Source organism: Phyllobates terribilis, unplaced genomic scaffold, assembly GCF_046119375.1.
Source record: "Phyllobates terribilis strain yellow unplaced genomic scaffold, ASM4611937v1 Scaffold_3__8_contigs__length_932513732, whole genome shotgun sequence".
Classification (NCBI taxonomy): domain Eukaryota; kingdom Metazoa; phylum Chordata; class Amphibia; order Anura; family Dendrobatidae; genus Phyllobates; species Phyllobates terribilis.
This window is the reverse complement of record NW_027362763.1, coordinates 413,166,246-413,182,765: the sequence shown is the minus strand read 5'-3', so window position 1 is coordinate 413,182,765 and position 16,520 is coordinate 413,166,246. Positions and strand designations below refer to the sequence as shown.

General features: G+C 46.9%; 1 protein-coding gene across 1 annotated transcript in view; it reads right to left on the bottom strand.

Annotated features, from left to right (window-relative positions):
* Nucleotides 1–3,839: 3,839 nt before the first annotated feature.
* The window catches only part of LOC141259500 (dynein axonemal heavy chain 5-like), a 482,742-nt gene continuing 470,061 nt past the window's right edge, over nucleotides 3,840–16,520 (bottom strand). The window contains exon 106 of the mRNA XM_073675609.1: nucleotides 3,840–7,429. Coding sequence (XP_073531710.1) covers nucleotides 7,106–7,429 — 324 coding nt within the window. The 3' untranslated portion in view covers nucleotides 3,840–7,105. The remainder of the gene's footprint in view (nucleotides 7,430–16,520) is intronic.

Here is a 16,520-nt window from a genome sequence, read left to right as displayed (position 1 = left end):
GTGGGGTACCACAGGGGTCAGTATTGGGCCCCCTTCTTTTTAACATATTTATTAATGACCTTGTAGGGGCATACAGAGTAATATTTCAATATTTGCAGATGACACTAAACTCTGCAGGGTAATCAATACAGAGGAGGACAATTTTATATTACAGGAGGATCTATGTAAACTAGAAGCTTGGGCTGATAAATGGCAAATGAGCTTTAATGGGGATAAATGTAAGGTAATGCACTTGGGCAGAGGAAATAAAATATATAATTATATGCTTAATTGTAAAACACTGGGCAAAACTTTAACTGAAAAAGACCTGGGTGTATTGGTGGACGACAAGCTCACGTTTAGTGGCCAGTGTCAGGCTGCTGCTGCAAAGGCAAATAAAATAATGGGATGCATTAAAAGAGGCATAGATGCTCATGAGGAGAACATAATTTTACCTCTATACAAGTCATTAGTGCGACCACACTTAGAATACTGTGTACAGTTCTGGTCTCCGGTGTATAAGAAAGACATAGCTGAACTAGAGCGGGTGCAGAGAAGAGCGACCAAGGTTATTAGAGGACTGGGGGGTCTGCAATACCAAGACAGGTTATTGCACTTGGGGTTATTTACTGTGGAAAAAAGAAGGCTCAGGGGTGATCTTATTACTATGTACAAGTATATGAGGGCACAGTACAAAGACCTTTCTACTGATCGTTTTACTCTGAAGCCTGAGACGGGGACAAGGGGGCATCTTCTACGTCTGGAGGAAAGAAGGTTTAATCATAATCACAGACGGGGATTCTTTACTGTAAGAGCAGTGAGACTATGGAACTCTCTGCCGCATGATGTTGTAATGAGTGATTCACTGTTAAAATTTAAGAAGGGCATGGATGCCTTTCTTGAAAAGTATAATATTACAGGTTATAAATACTAGATTCCTTGATAGGGCGTTGATCCAGGGAACTAGTCTGATTGTCGTATGGAGTCGGGAAGGAATTTTTTTCCCCAATGTGGAGCTTAGTATTTGCCACATGGGTTTTTTTTGCCTTCCTCTGGATCAACAAGTTAGGCTATGGGTTGAACTAGATGGACTTAGTCTTCCTTCAACCTTAAAAACTATGTTACTATATTCTAGGTTCTTCAAAGTAGCCATCTTTTGCTTTGATGACTGCTTTGCACACTCTTGGCATTCTCTTGATGAGCTTCAAGAGGTAGTCACCGGAAATGGTCTTCCAACAATCTTGAAGGAGTTCCCAGAGATGCTTAGCACTTGTTGGCCCTTTTGCCTTCGCTCTGCGGTCATGCTCGCACCAAACCATCTTGATTGGGTTCAGGTCTGGTGACTGTGGAGGCCAGGTCATCTGGCGTAGCACCCCATCACTCTTCTTCTTGGTGAAATAGCTCTTACACAGCCTGGAGGTGTGTTTGGGGTCATTGTCCTGTTGAAAAATAAATGATGGTCCAACTAAACGCAAACCGGATGGAATAGCATGCCGCTGCAAGATGCTGTGGTAGTCATGCTGGTTCAGTATGCCTTCAATTTTGAATAAATCCCCAACAGTGTCACCAGCAAAGCACCCCCACACCATCACACCTCCTCCTCCATGCTTCACGGTGGGAACCAGGCATGTAGAGTCCATCCGTTCACCTTTTCTGCATCGCACAAAGACAGTGTTTGGAACCAAATATCTCAAATTTGGACTCATCAGACCAAAGCACAGATTTCCACTGGTCTAATGTCCATTCCTTGTGTTCTTTAGCCCAAACAAGTCTCTTCTGCTTGTTGCCTGTCCTTAGCAGTGGTTTCCTAGCAGCTATTTTACCATGAAGGCCTGCTGCACAAAGTCTCCTCTTAACAGTTGTTGTAGAGATGTGTCTGCTTCTAGAACTATGTGTGGCATTGACCTGGTCTCTAATCTGAGCTGCTGTTAACCTGCGATTTCTGAGGCTGGTGACTCGGATAAACTTATCCTCAGAAGCAGAGGTGACTCTTGGTCTTCCTTTCATGGGGCGGTCCTCATGTGAGCCAGTTTCTTTGTATCGCTTGATGGTTTTTGCAACTGCACTTGGGGACACTTTCAAAGTTTGCCCAATTTTTCGGACTGACTGACCTTCATTTCTTAAAGTAATGATGGCCACTCGTTTTTCTTTACTTAACTGCTTTTTTCTTGCCATAATACAAATTCTAACAGTCTATTTCAGTAGGACTATCAGCTGTGTTATCCACCAGACTTCTGCACAACACAACTGATGATCCCACTTATTAAACCTGACAGGGCACACCTGTGAAGTGAAAACCATTTCTGGTGACTACCTCTTGAAGCTTATCAAGAGAATGCCAAGAGTGTGCAAAGCAGTCATCAAAGAAAAAGGTGGTTACTTTGAAGAACCTAGAATATAAGACATATTTTCAGTTGTTTCACACTTTTTTGTTAAGTATATAGTTCCACATGTGTTAATTCATAGTTTTGATGCCTTCAGTGTGAATGTACAATTTTCAAAGTCATGAAAATAAAGAAAAATCTTTAAATGAGAAAGTGTGTCCAAATTTTTGGTCTGTGCTGTATGTGCAGAATTCTGCAGCTTTCCCTCGTGATCTCTGGATGATTCACCAGCTAGCCATCTTCAAGGGTTTGGCTACATTTGAAATATACTGAGTTGAACTTTGAAAAGGCAAACAAAACCGAAGATAAAAACAAAATGAGAAAATACCCTGCAAAAAGTGAATAGTAATAATACATAAAAATAACATGGGGTACTTGGTTGACACTGTTTCAGTCAAAAAAGCATAAAAGCCATCCCACCGCGACAAGGTGTTCCAAACCAGGATTGACCCCAAGTCTTCTAGTTCACCTCGCTACGTGTCAGCAGACCTCAAAATAGATGGGGGCAGAGCAGGACCCAGACCCTTTTGCAAATACCCTGCAGTGAGTAAATAAATAGTACATGTAAACAGCAGCGTAAAATCCATCTCACTGTGACAAAGTTTTCCCAATCAGGATGGACCCCCAAATCTAGTAGTTCACCACATTGTAAGGAGAGAATGAAGGAGAGACCAGCTTTGTCACTTTTGGAGGCAGGGCTAGTTTCTGTACACAGCATTCGCTGGTTCTTGCAATGCGAACGGCTATGTTGCCGGCCTGTCACTTCTAATTAGAGACGGCAAGGGTCACACTGCCTCTATACACAGAGAAGTATATTGCATATTAAGAAGGGAGCTCGTACTGAGCATACATTGGAATTAACAACTGACACCTGCTCAGTACAGCAAGGACTAGCTAAGCCCCTGAATTGGACATCACTGATGACTCTCCATTTCAGGGTAGAGACTGAGGTCAGGACTGTGGAGTCCGTATAAAATGGATTGACTCCGACTCCTAAAGTATATAATAAATAGGGTACAGTAGTATAATGCAGGATGTGCTATAAATGTTTTCATAAGAATTTGGGAAAGTTATGAAATGTCTGTTCTGTCCCTGATCTAAGGATCTCGGCTCTTAGTTGAGATGAATCTGTGCTGCACTTTATGTACATGCTCAGTAGTGAGGAGTTTGAGTCTGGAGTCAAGGAAATTGAGGAGTCTGAGTCGGTGGCTCGGCTTGCCAACTCCGCAGCCCTGACTGAGTCTGTGGTAGTGATGTCTCATTTGAGTATCCCAGTATGCAATGAGGATTCTCAAACAAAGCGTCATCAAAATGGAAATAGGTGAAAAAAATAAATAAAGCAATTAGATTAGAGTGGGAAAGGTAGGGACTTTTTAATCAACATTAGAAAAACGATTACTATTAAAATAAAGATACATTTAGGATGAAAAATTAATTTGAACACCCTTTTAATAGCTACTGCCGTAAAAAGAAATAAACAGATTGCATATGGACTGCACACGGATGACAAGTGAGAAAAAAATTGTCCCACTTTTCTGGCTCACCATCTTCCAGCACTACCACCAAAAAGGAACAGGTAGACTGTCTGGTAAGCCAGGTTTATTATACTTTTATGCATACATAACATATACTCATACATGTATCACTACTGCACCTCATGTACAAGAATATAATTATTATATTTTATTTATTTTACTCACTTTATATTGTGCCATTAATTCCACAGCGCTTTACAGACATTATGGACACTGTCCCCATTGGGGCTCACAATCTACATTCCCTATCATTATGTCTTTGGAATGTGGGAGAAAACCAGAGAACCCGGAGGAAACCCATGCAAAAATGAGGAGAACATACAAACTCCTTGCAGATATTGTCCTTGGTGGGATTTGAATCCAGGACCCCAGCGCTGCAAGGCTGTAGTGCCAACCACTGAGCCACCGTGCTGTCATATATATGGTGTAGTATTATAGTAGTTATATTTGTGTACATAGAAGCAGTGAGTCATATTGTTGTACATAGGGGAAGTATTGTAATAGTAATATTCTGGTACATGGGGAGCAGTAATATAGTATTTGTAGCGTCGGCGTCCCTGCCTCCTGCTAGGCAGAGACGCCGTTCCCCTCACCTCCCTGCTCCGTCCTCGGCGTCCTCTTCCCGCGCTGCTGGCAGCGCTCGCTGCTTCCCGGGCACTGTGCTTAGGGCGCGCACACGCGCGCTCCCTCTCTCTTAAAGGGGCCGCGCGTGCCGTCCTAAGGAGTCCCTGGCCAATTGCCGGTGGAGCTCCAATATATAAGGCACCTCCTCCAAAATGGAGGTGCCAGAGCAAAGTTGTTGCAAAGCCTTTCACCTCTGCTTCAGCCTTCAGGTCCCGTTGCCAGTCTGTTTTCCAGCTCTGTCTACCTGCTTGCATTCCCTGCGGTCCGACAGTCTGTCTACCAGGATCCGCCAGTCTGTCTATGGACCAGTCCGCCTGCGGATCAGGAAGCACCTGCCTGAGACCACCTGCCAGCCAGCCGAGAGACTCTTACCTGCTCACCTAGGAGCGCTCACCTGCTACCCGCCTGCAAGCCTACCTGGAGGCTCTGCCGTCACTTGCCGTGACCACCTGCCTGTCTAGAGACTCTTATCCCGCTGTCACTTGCCGTGACCACCTGCCTGTCTAGAGACTCTTACCCTGCTGTCACTTGCCGTGACCACCCGCCTGTCAAGAGACTGTCCCTGTCACTTGCCGTGACCTCCTGCCCTTCTACCCAGAGACTGTTCCTGTCAGTTGCCGTGACTACCTGCCCGCCTTCCCTGGGAGCCACCCGCTTCCTTACAAGGACTGCCCCTTTGTATAGTTGCTTATAGGTTCCACCTCCCAGACCCGTTACAGTATTTATTGTCTTGTGTGTGATGATCTGCATTTTTCCTGCAAATCATCTTGTGGAAAAAATGCAAAACAAGTGCATCATGTGGACAATCGTGAAAATACTCTTCTAGTAGTTATAGCCATTTGTGTCCTTAACATTTGGCTAATGATTATTGTCTCACATTTGGTGGCTAAGAAATACATTTTGCTCCTAAATTTTTCAGTTTAGGTGCAAAAGGTGCCTAGGGTTCTATATATTTTAATCTTTATTTTGTGTGGGAGGTCAGATGACAGATTGACAACTTTGTATGCCACCAATTGGACCTGACTCTCAAGAATGGGGTCCTACCATGTACAGCTGTCAGTGGACTGGTGGCTGGAACTCCCATAATAAATGGTATTCCAACTATTTCTTCTCTGACAGCAGTGTGTATCAGTGCCTTTTATCTAGACGCCGGTCCCATTGCTGGGATCTGCATCTTCCCAGAAGCCAGGCTCCGTCATCTATAGGTTTACATTATTTGAAGGAGTATTTTTTTATCAAAGTGCAGCATTTTGGATTTGGATTTCTAGAGTGAGCATAGAAAGACAGTCTACAACCCTCCAGAGACACCCCAAAGAACAATGACTTATGGACACATCATGGTAAAAAAAAAATAAAAGTGACCATGTAGTAGATGGCTGTAAATTTTTCAGAAATGTAATAAAAAATTTGCATCAAGTATTGCGGACTATGTCCCTGAGTCGTCATTTTGTATTTTTTTGGTCTTGCATTTGTTGCAATATTTTTTTTGTGCCAAATTTTTAAAAATAGAACACACTGTTCATACAACTTCGCATACAGTAAAAAATGGTCTTTATTTTTGTCTTTTAAACTTTTTTTTTTTGCAACTTCTAGAAAACCTAAATTCCACCGACAGTGGCAAACATAAAAAAAAAAATGGATGAGCCTATAAAAGACATAAATGAAAAGGTGAGTATGGTACTGCCATTCCAGGCATATCTGTGGCTCACAGCTCAATGGGCTGGGTAAGCAGAACTCTCCTTCTCTCCTAGCAGTCCTATCACGACTGATCCTATGTAAGTAAATGGATCTCACAAAGCTTAGCTTCATTCCAATATTTTGTGCTCCTCCCAGGTAATGGCTGCATACCTCACCCGATAGGTTCTCATTAGGGATGGGCGGATTGATTCGTGGGACTCCAGTTCATCTGCCAGGTTAGTGCTTTGTGGCTGCTGGACGGGAGGATTACGAATGTCTTACCTTCTGGGATGCCCGACTTTTGATTAGCCAGACTGGAGCACTATGCGTCATGTCACAATGATGAGCCGCACCAGTCCTGGCTAATGAAAAGCCACGTCATGGATCATGGAAGATTTATCCCGTTCAGAGACCTGGCCGGCGGACTGAAGACATGTGAGTCGATCTGCCCATCTTTAGTTCTCATTAATAACAGATTGTAAGATACATAACACTGTGTCAATAAGATACATAAGTAGGGAGTCATAATTAAACAATTTATGGGAAGTTTTCTAGCTAAAAAGTGATAAAATATTCAACTTTTTATTTATGCAATGGGTTGGAGCTGAGACTCATTTGGTCTGACAGATTAACCATATATAATGTCAAAAATTAGCGTAAGTTACAGAACAGATCTAACACTTATAACAGAGAAAGAATTACATTTCTGATGCACAAAGAGCCAAGAGTGCCAGTTCAAGTATGTCTCACATAGAATTTGACATGTAATGTACAAAATATTCATTAAAAAGCTATTTTTATTTTCTATTTCCAGATCTGTTACATGTAGTAATCCAATTCCGTATTATTAAATGTGCTCTGTAACAATGTGTATATTATTGATGTAGATATAGAATGGAAAATGAGTCAAAATGGATGTATTGTTGCTTTCATGCCCCTCAGAGCCCACCTCGAGCTAGAAATATTTTCTTTGTGAATGCCCAGATTAAAAACAGTCTCTCTTATAGATGTTGATGAACGGTACACTGGACACTGGTATGTATCGGATTTTTGAGCATCGTGAATCCCAGACTTTTCTGTTGTAGGCAAACACTGCAGGTGAATGACGGGAAGGACATTCAGACTATGCTTTGGAGGGGAATCCACAATCTCTCCGTCAGTCTTGTTCCAATGCACTCCCCAAAGATGAACTCCATGTACAAAGATTCCTTCTTGGGGTGGATCTCGAATCTGGAATGAAACATGTTGCCAATCGGTTATTTAAAGGGAATCTGGCAGTGGGTTTTTGCTATGTAATCTGAGAGCAGCATGCGGAAGGGACAGAGATCCGGGATGTAGCGATGTATCACTTAGTATTTCATGCTACATCGTTCGATATCCGGCACTAGTCCTTCGTCAATGTGTTTCACTCTGACACACCAGCATGTCCTGTAGTGATGATCTCCAGCTGATAAAACAGTGATTTTATTGAAACAAAAACATGCAGCCCAGTAGGTGACACATCACTGGAATTAGTCTCTGCCCTTACACCATGGTCCTTTCAGACTACACAGCAAAAACCTGCCTACCGATTCCTTTTAAAACTCTCATACTTTATAATTTTACTCCTTATAATATCATTGTGGACACAACTTATCTAATGGAGACACAGTGAAGAGAGGGGAGGAGAAATCTAGGATAATGAAGAGAGGAGGCAGCGTATGTCCCATAGCCTGGAAGAACGGCTTAACATAAAGCAATAAAATATGATTTTTACAGAACAAGGCATGATCTGTGAAGCATATAGGTATTCTTAGCTTCAGCTGTCAATAACGTGTATGCCCATATTAAACCCCTTTATGACCTTGCAGTTTTCCATTTTTGAACTTTTGTTTTTTGCGCTCCTTCTTCCCAGAGCCATAACTTTTTTTTATTTTTCCGTCAATATGACCATATGAGGGCTTTTTTTTTTTGCAGGCTGAGTTGTACTTTTCAATGACACCATTGATTTTACCATATAGCGTACTGGAAAACAGGAAAAAGCTTAATTCTGTCTTTTCAATTTTTTTTTCTTCGTTACTCCGTTTACCTATCTGATAAATTTACTTTATATTTTGATCGGACATTTCTGAATGCAGTGATACCAAATATGTGTTTTTTTAATTGTTTTATTTTCACTGGGGTAAAAGGAGTGTTTTGAAAAAATTTTTGTTTTTATAGGTTTTTTTTTATTTTAAATGTCTGACTTAAATAGCTGCGATCATCTGATCAACTGTGCTACACATAGCAGGAATCATGACGAGATTCACAATGACAGGCATGGGGGGATAATCTGCACACCACCAGCTGTCATGACAACCCATGGGCGCCCCCGCGATCACGTGACTGGCTTCTGGCCGGCGCATGTTAAATGCTGCTGTCCATAATTGACAGCGGCATTTAACTGGTTAACAGCCGCGGGTGGATCGGATCAGCTGTCATGTGTGGGGAAAGATGCGGGCTCAGATGCTGAAAGGCAGGAGCAGACCTATGATGTACCTATACATTAAAGGTACCTATACATCAATGGTCGTGAAGGGTTTAATAGGTCAGATCGCTCAAATGTGGTGACAGATTCCCTTTTAAATTTGATACAAAAAGTATAATTTAAGTGCAATAGTTCAATGTAATTGTAACCAACAGGAAGCAGTGTTGTAATCACAAAGCATTATTGGAACAAATGGATAAAGTACCAATGCATAAATAAGTAATGACTGAATATTCAAAAAAACAGGTTATCCCCAGGCTGAGATATAATGGCACAAAACAAAAGCCAGACCGTCGCTCAAATCCTGATGTGTGTTTCGCAGTTGACTTCCTCAAGGGGTTGAAAAACTAAATGGCCATAATATGGTATAAATAGAAAAGCGGAGGTACTCATGATGTAGCTATATGGCAGCCTGCACCTGATTGAACGAGAACAGTGACACCAGTAACTGGTAACAGAAGTGAGGCAGTATGGCCGTGTAGGCACCGTTCCACACGCTACAGAGGCACCACAAACCCAGGGGAGCAGCACGCACATGCATGCTCACTTCTGCTTTGCCCATAGTCATTTTAAGCAATTTTGTCACCAGTTATCAATAAAATAAGTGGTATATGGCGCTTTAGAGCTGGAATAGGGGAGGAGGAGAGAGACGTACACATAAAGCAAAAACATAAATGTAATGAAACAAAATAAAGGTGCATGTGCAACCAATACACACACATAATACATGGAACTAGGAAAAGAAGTGCACATACCAATACAATAGGATGTATAAATACGGTATTTGAATGTATTATTTAAGGATTGGTGGTAAAAAGTGAAGATAAGATGTGTGAATAATAAGTATAAGAAAACAAGTGAACGCATGTAAAAAAAAAAAGTGTAAGAAAGAAACATTGTACCTAAATATTTTTCTATAATTCAGAAGAATATCCATAGTCCCTCTTAACCCCACCATCCATTTAACCCCATTACCAACCCCACTGTTACTGTATGAATAAGTTCATACATGCTGCATAATATTAGATATTAAATGGACAACTACTAGTAACCTTATCATAAAGTGGATGGCCTAAAAGGTCATACATCAACAACCGCTCTGGAAATGTTAGCAAGATAAGGCAGCAACATGTCACTGTCAGCTGAGGTTGACATCTGTCACCACCATCAATATAGCAGATCGACAACTATTTAAAACGTTCATATTTTATTCTTTTTAACTTCAGTGTGAATACAATTTATCTAACAGAGATTTTGAACTATATAGTCATACTTTGTCTTTTTTGGGGTGTCGTTGGTAATAATAGTGGCTTATAGACCACTATTTATCTTCACCATGACTCAATAATAATCTTTTTATTTATATAGCGCCAACATATTCTGCAGCGCTTTACAATTCAGACAATTTACAGACATTATCGGCACTGTCCCCATTAGGGCTCACAATCTAGATTCCCTATCAGTATATCTTTAGAGTGTGGGAGGAAACCCACGCAAACACAGGGAGAACATACAAGCTCATTGCTGATTTTGTCCTTGGTGGGATTTGAACCCAGGATCCCAGCGCTGCAGTGCTAACCACTGAGCCAGTACAGCATAATTCACACTTGCGTATTTAGGTAAGCAGTTTGCATCAGTGTTTGTAAGCCATAACCAGGAATGGAATCTCTGCACAGGGAATTCTTCCCATTGTACTTTTTCATTGTTCATCTTTCTCTGGTTTTGTCAGTTCGGACAACTGTTTTTTGGTTTTTTTTATGGGGGGGTTCAGTCCATGCACAATGTACCACACCTGAACAGCATGTGGTCTAGTCGTGGAATATGTGTTCAAACACATGAGCAATTTTCCATAAGGACCATTAATCGGCCGTGTAATGCAAGGCAGCTCCTGCACAGTCTGCGATGTGGCGAGTGTGCGGCGCTGCACACACAGCCAGTCTGCAGATTGCAGAGGTAACAACTCCTTTTCACAACAGTCATGTAAACCCATCCTTTGGCTTAGAACTACTGATGAAAAATACTGACTTGAATTAACAAGTGTGAATGATGCCTATAGTTCATCTCGTGCAGAGTCATGTACCTTTTTTATTTTTATTTCTGTAAAGTGTTTTTAATATAGATATGCTCATTCTAGGACCTGCATCTGCTTAGGTTGTAAAGTGGTATCGGCTGCACCAACCACCAATCTCATGACACCTCTAAAAAGCTTTTCAGCTGCAGAAGGGAAGGAAGGGAGACACAGATCCATTACTAGTGGGTAGGCGGAGCCCCACAGAATAGTTCACCTCAGATTAGAAAAAGTGACGACCGGCCCCTCCAGCTTAGGCTCCTTCTACTCCCATGTTCTTCAGTTTAAAATTTGAGGTCGCAGAGGATAGTCACTGCCTTTGCAGCTCCTCAGAAGAATTTTTTATTTTACTCCGGAGACCTGGACCCCCCGTGGTCTAGAGGTCTCAGGGGGTCTCGGCGCTGCTGGGACCCCTGACCCTCCCCTGGCAGATCTGTGTACCCCCTAAGGTGGTCCCCGCAGAAGCCTGCCGGCCCCGGGGGATACAGGGCGCTCCCTGGCGGAGACGCACACCGCTTCTGTGGGGTCCCTGCGCGCTACGCCGTGGGGGGGAGCAAAGGGCCACGGCGCCACACAACCCTGGGGGTCCCTGTGGCGCTCAGCTGGGTAAGTGCTCTCTGTGGTCTGAGTGCTTCAGCGGCTGCTGTGGCAGCCGCTGTTACTGTTTTCAAGTGGTGACTGCTTGTTTTGTCCTTGCAGGAGGATATCTCCGCTGCAGGCGTTTGTGTTATCGGCAGGGGAGCAGGGACGGAGGAGCGCGGGCTCTGTTGGTAGCGGCGGCGGGGGGCGTGGCTTCGCGCCTCTCTGCTGCCTGTCATCATAGCTCAGACAGGAAGTGCCAGGAAAGCGCGCGCTGGAGCTGTCCCAGCCCCCTCTTCTTCTTCCATTACCTAGTGCTACCTCCTGCTCCCCGCTCTCTACACCAGACTCCGAGCACTGTGTAAGGAAGAGCAGTCACCCCGGCCAGCTGGTGAGTCACTTCTGTTTTTAAGGCAGAAGATTCCTTTCTCACACTATTGCAGCGCAGAGCACCTTACTGCTGGCCTCTTAAGGCAGACAGGGTGTGCTATATACAGCGCTGCTACTTCCCCGCTGAGGGACTCGCACACCGCTATCCTTCTAAGGCAAAGGCGTATTGCGTGGTCAGCAGCATTAACCCCTTCTGAGGGGTCTGGCCTCACCAGGGCTTTTAACTCTTTCTGGGCCCTAGTCTGTTAGGTTAACTTTTGCTCTGGGGTAGCTCTTCTCCCTTTAAGGAGGAGCTTTTGTGTGTAGGAACAGGCTGTGGTAGCAGAATCACACATCCTCGGTTCCCGTACCCATTGTAAGGTGTTGTCACCGCCTTATCCACGACGCTCGCAACTGTGTGGGGGCATGTCGGATCAGGGACCAGGGGGCGCGGACCTCTCTCCCGGTCCGCTTCAGTCACGCATATCTGATACGACGGGGTCTTCGGCGTCAGGTTCGACACTGGTCGGGGGTCTTAGTGATGTTAAAGTGGAAGCGCTCACTCGCTCCATTGACAGTCTGTCTGACCTCCTGGGTCATTGGGTATCAGCTAAGTCCCAACCGACGTCACGAGGCAAGAAGCGCCACAGGCCTGTGGTGGCGCTGTCTCCTCCGCGCAGTGCGTCAGAGGCTTCGGAATCACCGACAGACTCTGCTGGTGAAATCTCCGATTCTGATGAAGAGGATCGGCAGGGTCGATCTGCTTCGCTTTCGGGCCGCGTGGACGCTTTTATTGGGGCTATGCGGGAAGCGTTACAGCTGTCTGAAGAGGTGATGAGGCGCCCTGGCAAGTCGGCCCGGCTGTATCAGGAGTCGCATCGGGCTCGTTCGACGCTGCCGGCGCACGATGAACTTAACGAGGCGGTGGAGAAGGAACGCCTGTGTCCGGATAAACGCTTCCAGGGGATGCGGTTTTTTGATGCCCTGTATCCCTGCTCCACAGAAGATCGCTAATTGGGTCCCCTCTCCTGAAGTGGACGTGCCATTGTCTCAGCTGAGCAAATCCTCTTTGCTTCCTGTTAAAGGGAAGGCGAGTCTACAGGACCCGCTGGATAGAAGGACGGAGTTAGCGGCGAAGTCCATCTACGAGGCCGCAGGTCATGGATTTCGAGCGGCCTTGGGGGCCATGTGGGCTAGTGAGGCTTCTCTGCGGTGGTTGGATCAGCTGCGGACGGCGTGGCAAGATGGGACTCCGCTGTCTGAGGCGGAAAGGCTCTTCCAGCTGTTGGAAGAGGCGGCCCGATATGGCAGGGACGCAGTGCTGGATGCTACTTCGGTTCTGTCCAGGGCTCAATCCTCGGCCGTCTCAGTCAGGAGAGCACTGTGGCTTAAACAGTGGACTGGAGACGCGGTATCCAAACAAGGTTTGCTGAGTCTGGCGTACAAGGGCGGTCAGCTTTTTGGTTCGGACCTCACGGAGCTGATTGCTAAGGCCAAGGCCAAGGATTCGGCTTTGCCGCAGCGGAAAGCAGCAGCTTCTACGTCTGGCAAGTCAAGTGCCGGTAGTGGTCGTCGGTCCTTTCGGCCCAGGGGACGGTTCGGTCAGCCCTCTTGGAGATCGGGTCGTCCTTCGTCTTCCGGAAAGAAGACCACCCAGAAATCCCGTACTCCCTGGAAACAACATTTCCGTCAGGACAAACGGGAGGTTGTCAAAAAGCCTGCTAAGGCGGACTGACGCCAGGAACCCCCTCGAGGGCTCTCGGGTGGGAGGTCGTCTGCTTCAATTCGGGTCGATTTGGGCGTCCAGCGTATCAGACGCCTGGGTGACGCGGGTTATATCGGCAGGCTATTTCATAGAGTTTCATTCTCGACCCCCGGACTGATTTCGTCAGTCACGCATCCCGTCCGAGCCCAAGCTGGCTGCCGCACTGCTGCGGGAGGTCGACTCTCTTCTGCAGCAGGGGGTGGTGGACCGGGGAAGGGGGTTTTACTCCAACCTTTTTGTGGTCCCCAAAAAGGAGGACAAGTTTCGCCCCATTCTGGACCTCAAAGAATTGAATGTTCATGTCCGGACCCGGAAATTCCGTATGGAGTCTCTTCGCTCTGTCGTGGCGGCCCTGTCGCAGTACGATTTCTTGGTGTCGATCGACATTCGCGACGCCTATTTGCATGTCCCTATCGGCAGGGCTCACCAGCGCTTCCTGCGTTTTGCCATAGGTCAGGCCTATTACCAGTTTGTGGCCCTACAATTCGGGTTAGCCTCGGCGCCCAGGGTTTTTACAAAAATTCTGGCGCCGCTCATGGCGCTCCTTCGAAGGCAAGGAGTTACGATTCTCCCCTACCTGGACGACCTGTTAATTGTGTCATCCACAGCGGAGGAGGCGGTGACGGCTCGCGATCTCTCCCTTCAGCACCTGGAGGACTTCGGGTGGCTGGTCAATTGGAAGAAGTCATCCTTGGAGCCGTCGCAGTCAATCCTGTTCTTGGGGATGTTTTTCGACACGGTTCGAGCAGTGGTGTCCCTGCCTCCGGATAAACAAGCGAACCTTCGTCACCATGTCCAGGATATGAGATTGGCTATGGCGATGTCCCTTCAGAAAGTGTATGTGCCTTCTGGGTCTGATGGTGGCAGCAATGGAAGCGGTACCGTTTGCACAATTTCATTCCCGGGGTCTCCAAAATCTTATTCTGACCCGTTGGGACCGATCGCCGGCTTCGCTAGATCGCTGTGTCGGTATCTCCCGCAGGGTGCGAGAGTCTCTTGGATGGTGGTTACGTCCGGAGGCTTTATCCCTGGGGAAATCCTTCCTCCTCCCACGGTGGTCGGTCATTACCACCGATGCCAGCCTGACTGGCTGGGGGGGGGGTTTTGAACGATCTCTGGGTTCAGGGGGTCTGGTCGTCAGAGGAGTCGTCTCTGCCGATCAACATCCTGGAGTTGAGAGCGATATTTCTCTGCCTCCGACATTGGACGGTCCCCTCGAGCGGTCTGCCGGTCCGTATTCAAACGGGCAATGCGACAGCGGTCGCGTATATCAACCATCAGGGCGGGACGAGGAGTTCCAGAATCATGATGGAGGTCTCTCAGATCCTGGTATGGGCCGAGTCCAGGGTCCCAGCCATCTCCGCGATTCACATCCCAGGAGTGCTGAATATCACGGCGGACTTCCTCAGTCGCGAGCAGGTGGATCCCGGAGAATGGAGTCTTCATCCGGAAGTTTTTACACTGCTGTGCTCCCGTTGGGGGACTCCCCAGGTGGACTTGATGGCATCCAGGCAGAACGCCAGGGTTCCGACGTTCATGTCCAGGTACAGGGACCCGGAGGCTGTGGCGGTAGATGCTCTAGTGGCCCCGTGGGACCAGTTCGAGCTGATCTACGTGTTTCCGCCGGTATCCTTGCTTCACCTGGTCATCCGGCGGATCAAACTCGAACGAATTCCGGCAATTTTGGTGGCGCCGGATTGGCCGCGGAGGGCGTGGTATTCAACGCTGGTATCTCTTCTGGCGGTGCCTCCGTTTCCACTGCCTCTTCGCCCGGACCTGTTAGCCCAAGGGCCCATTCGTCATCCGGACCTGAAGTCGCTTCGTTTGACGGCGTGGCACTTGAGACCGAGATCTTGACCCGTCGTGGGTTTTCGGCCGAGGTCATTACCACCTTGCGGGCGGCCAGAGGTCCAGCTACGACTAGGATTTATCACAGAACTTGGGAGGCCTTCTATTCATGGTGTTCTGGATCGTCAAGGAACCCGAGGGTTTTTTCCATTCCCAACTTATTGGCTTTTCTGCAATGTGGTTTGGCCAAGGGTCTGGCGGTTGGTACCTTGCGGGGTCAGGTATCTGCACTATCTGTGCTTTTTCGGAAGGCTATTGCCTCGCGCAGGGATGTGCGCTCGTTTTTTCGCGGGGTTGCACGTCAGTTTCCGCCTCGGAGGGCGTTTGTGGCTCCTTGGCGGCTCAATCTAGTCTTGGAGGCTCTTCAGCATGGGCCGTTTGAGCCTATGGATTCAGCTACGCTTTACTTGCTTTCTTGGAAGGTGGCCTTCCTGGTGGCGGTCACCTCTTTGAGAAGGGTTTCTGAGTTGGCGGCACTGTCTTGCTCGCCCCCTTTTCTGGAGTTCCACTCGGATCGCGTGGTGCTTCGTACCCGTGGCGATTTTCTGCCTAAAGTGGTGTCGCGTTTCCACATCAATCAGGACATCGTGTTGCCCTCCCTCTGTCTGAATCCGAAAAGTCCAAAGGAGCGAGCCTTGCACTCGTTGGATTTGGTGTGGGCTTTGAAGTTCTATCTTTCAATCACGCAAGGGTTTCGGAAGTCGGACTCTCTTTTTGTGATTCCTGCTGGTCGTTCGGCGTGGTCAGCGGGCCTCCAAGGACACTATAGCTCGGTGGATACGTTCGGCTATCCTGGAAGCGTACTGGCTCGAGGGCGAGCCTTGTCCGGTTAAGGCTCGAGCTCATTCCGCGAGAGCTGTTGGTTCGTCGTGGGCTTTTCAGCAGGGGGCCTCGGCAGCGCAGCTCTGCCAGGGCGGCTACCTGGCGCTCCGTTCACACTTTTACTAAATTTTATAAAGTGGACGTGAGTGCTTCCGCCGATGCTGCCTTGGGACGCAGGGTCCTGCAGGCAGCGGTGGTTTAGGTTATCTCTTTATCTAGTTTTGGCGCTTGTTGCGCGCTTGACTAAGTTGTTGGGGTGTTGGCGATTCTGCCACTGTTTCCCACCCTTGAGTTCTGGACTGCTTTGGGACGTCGCACTAGTAATGGATCTGTGTCTCCCTTCCTTCCCTTCTGCTGCTGAAAG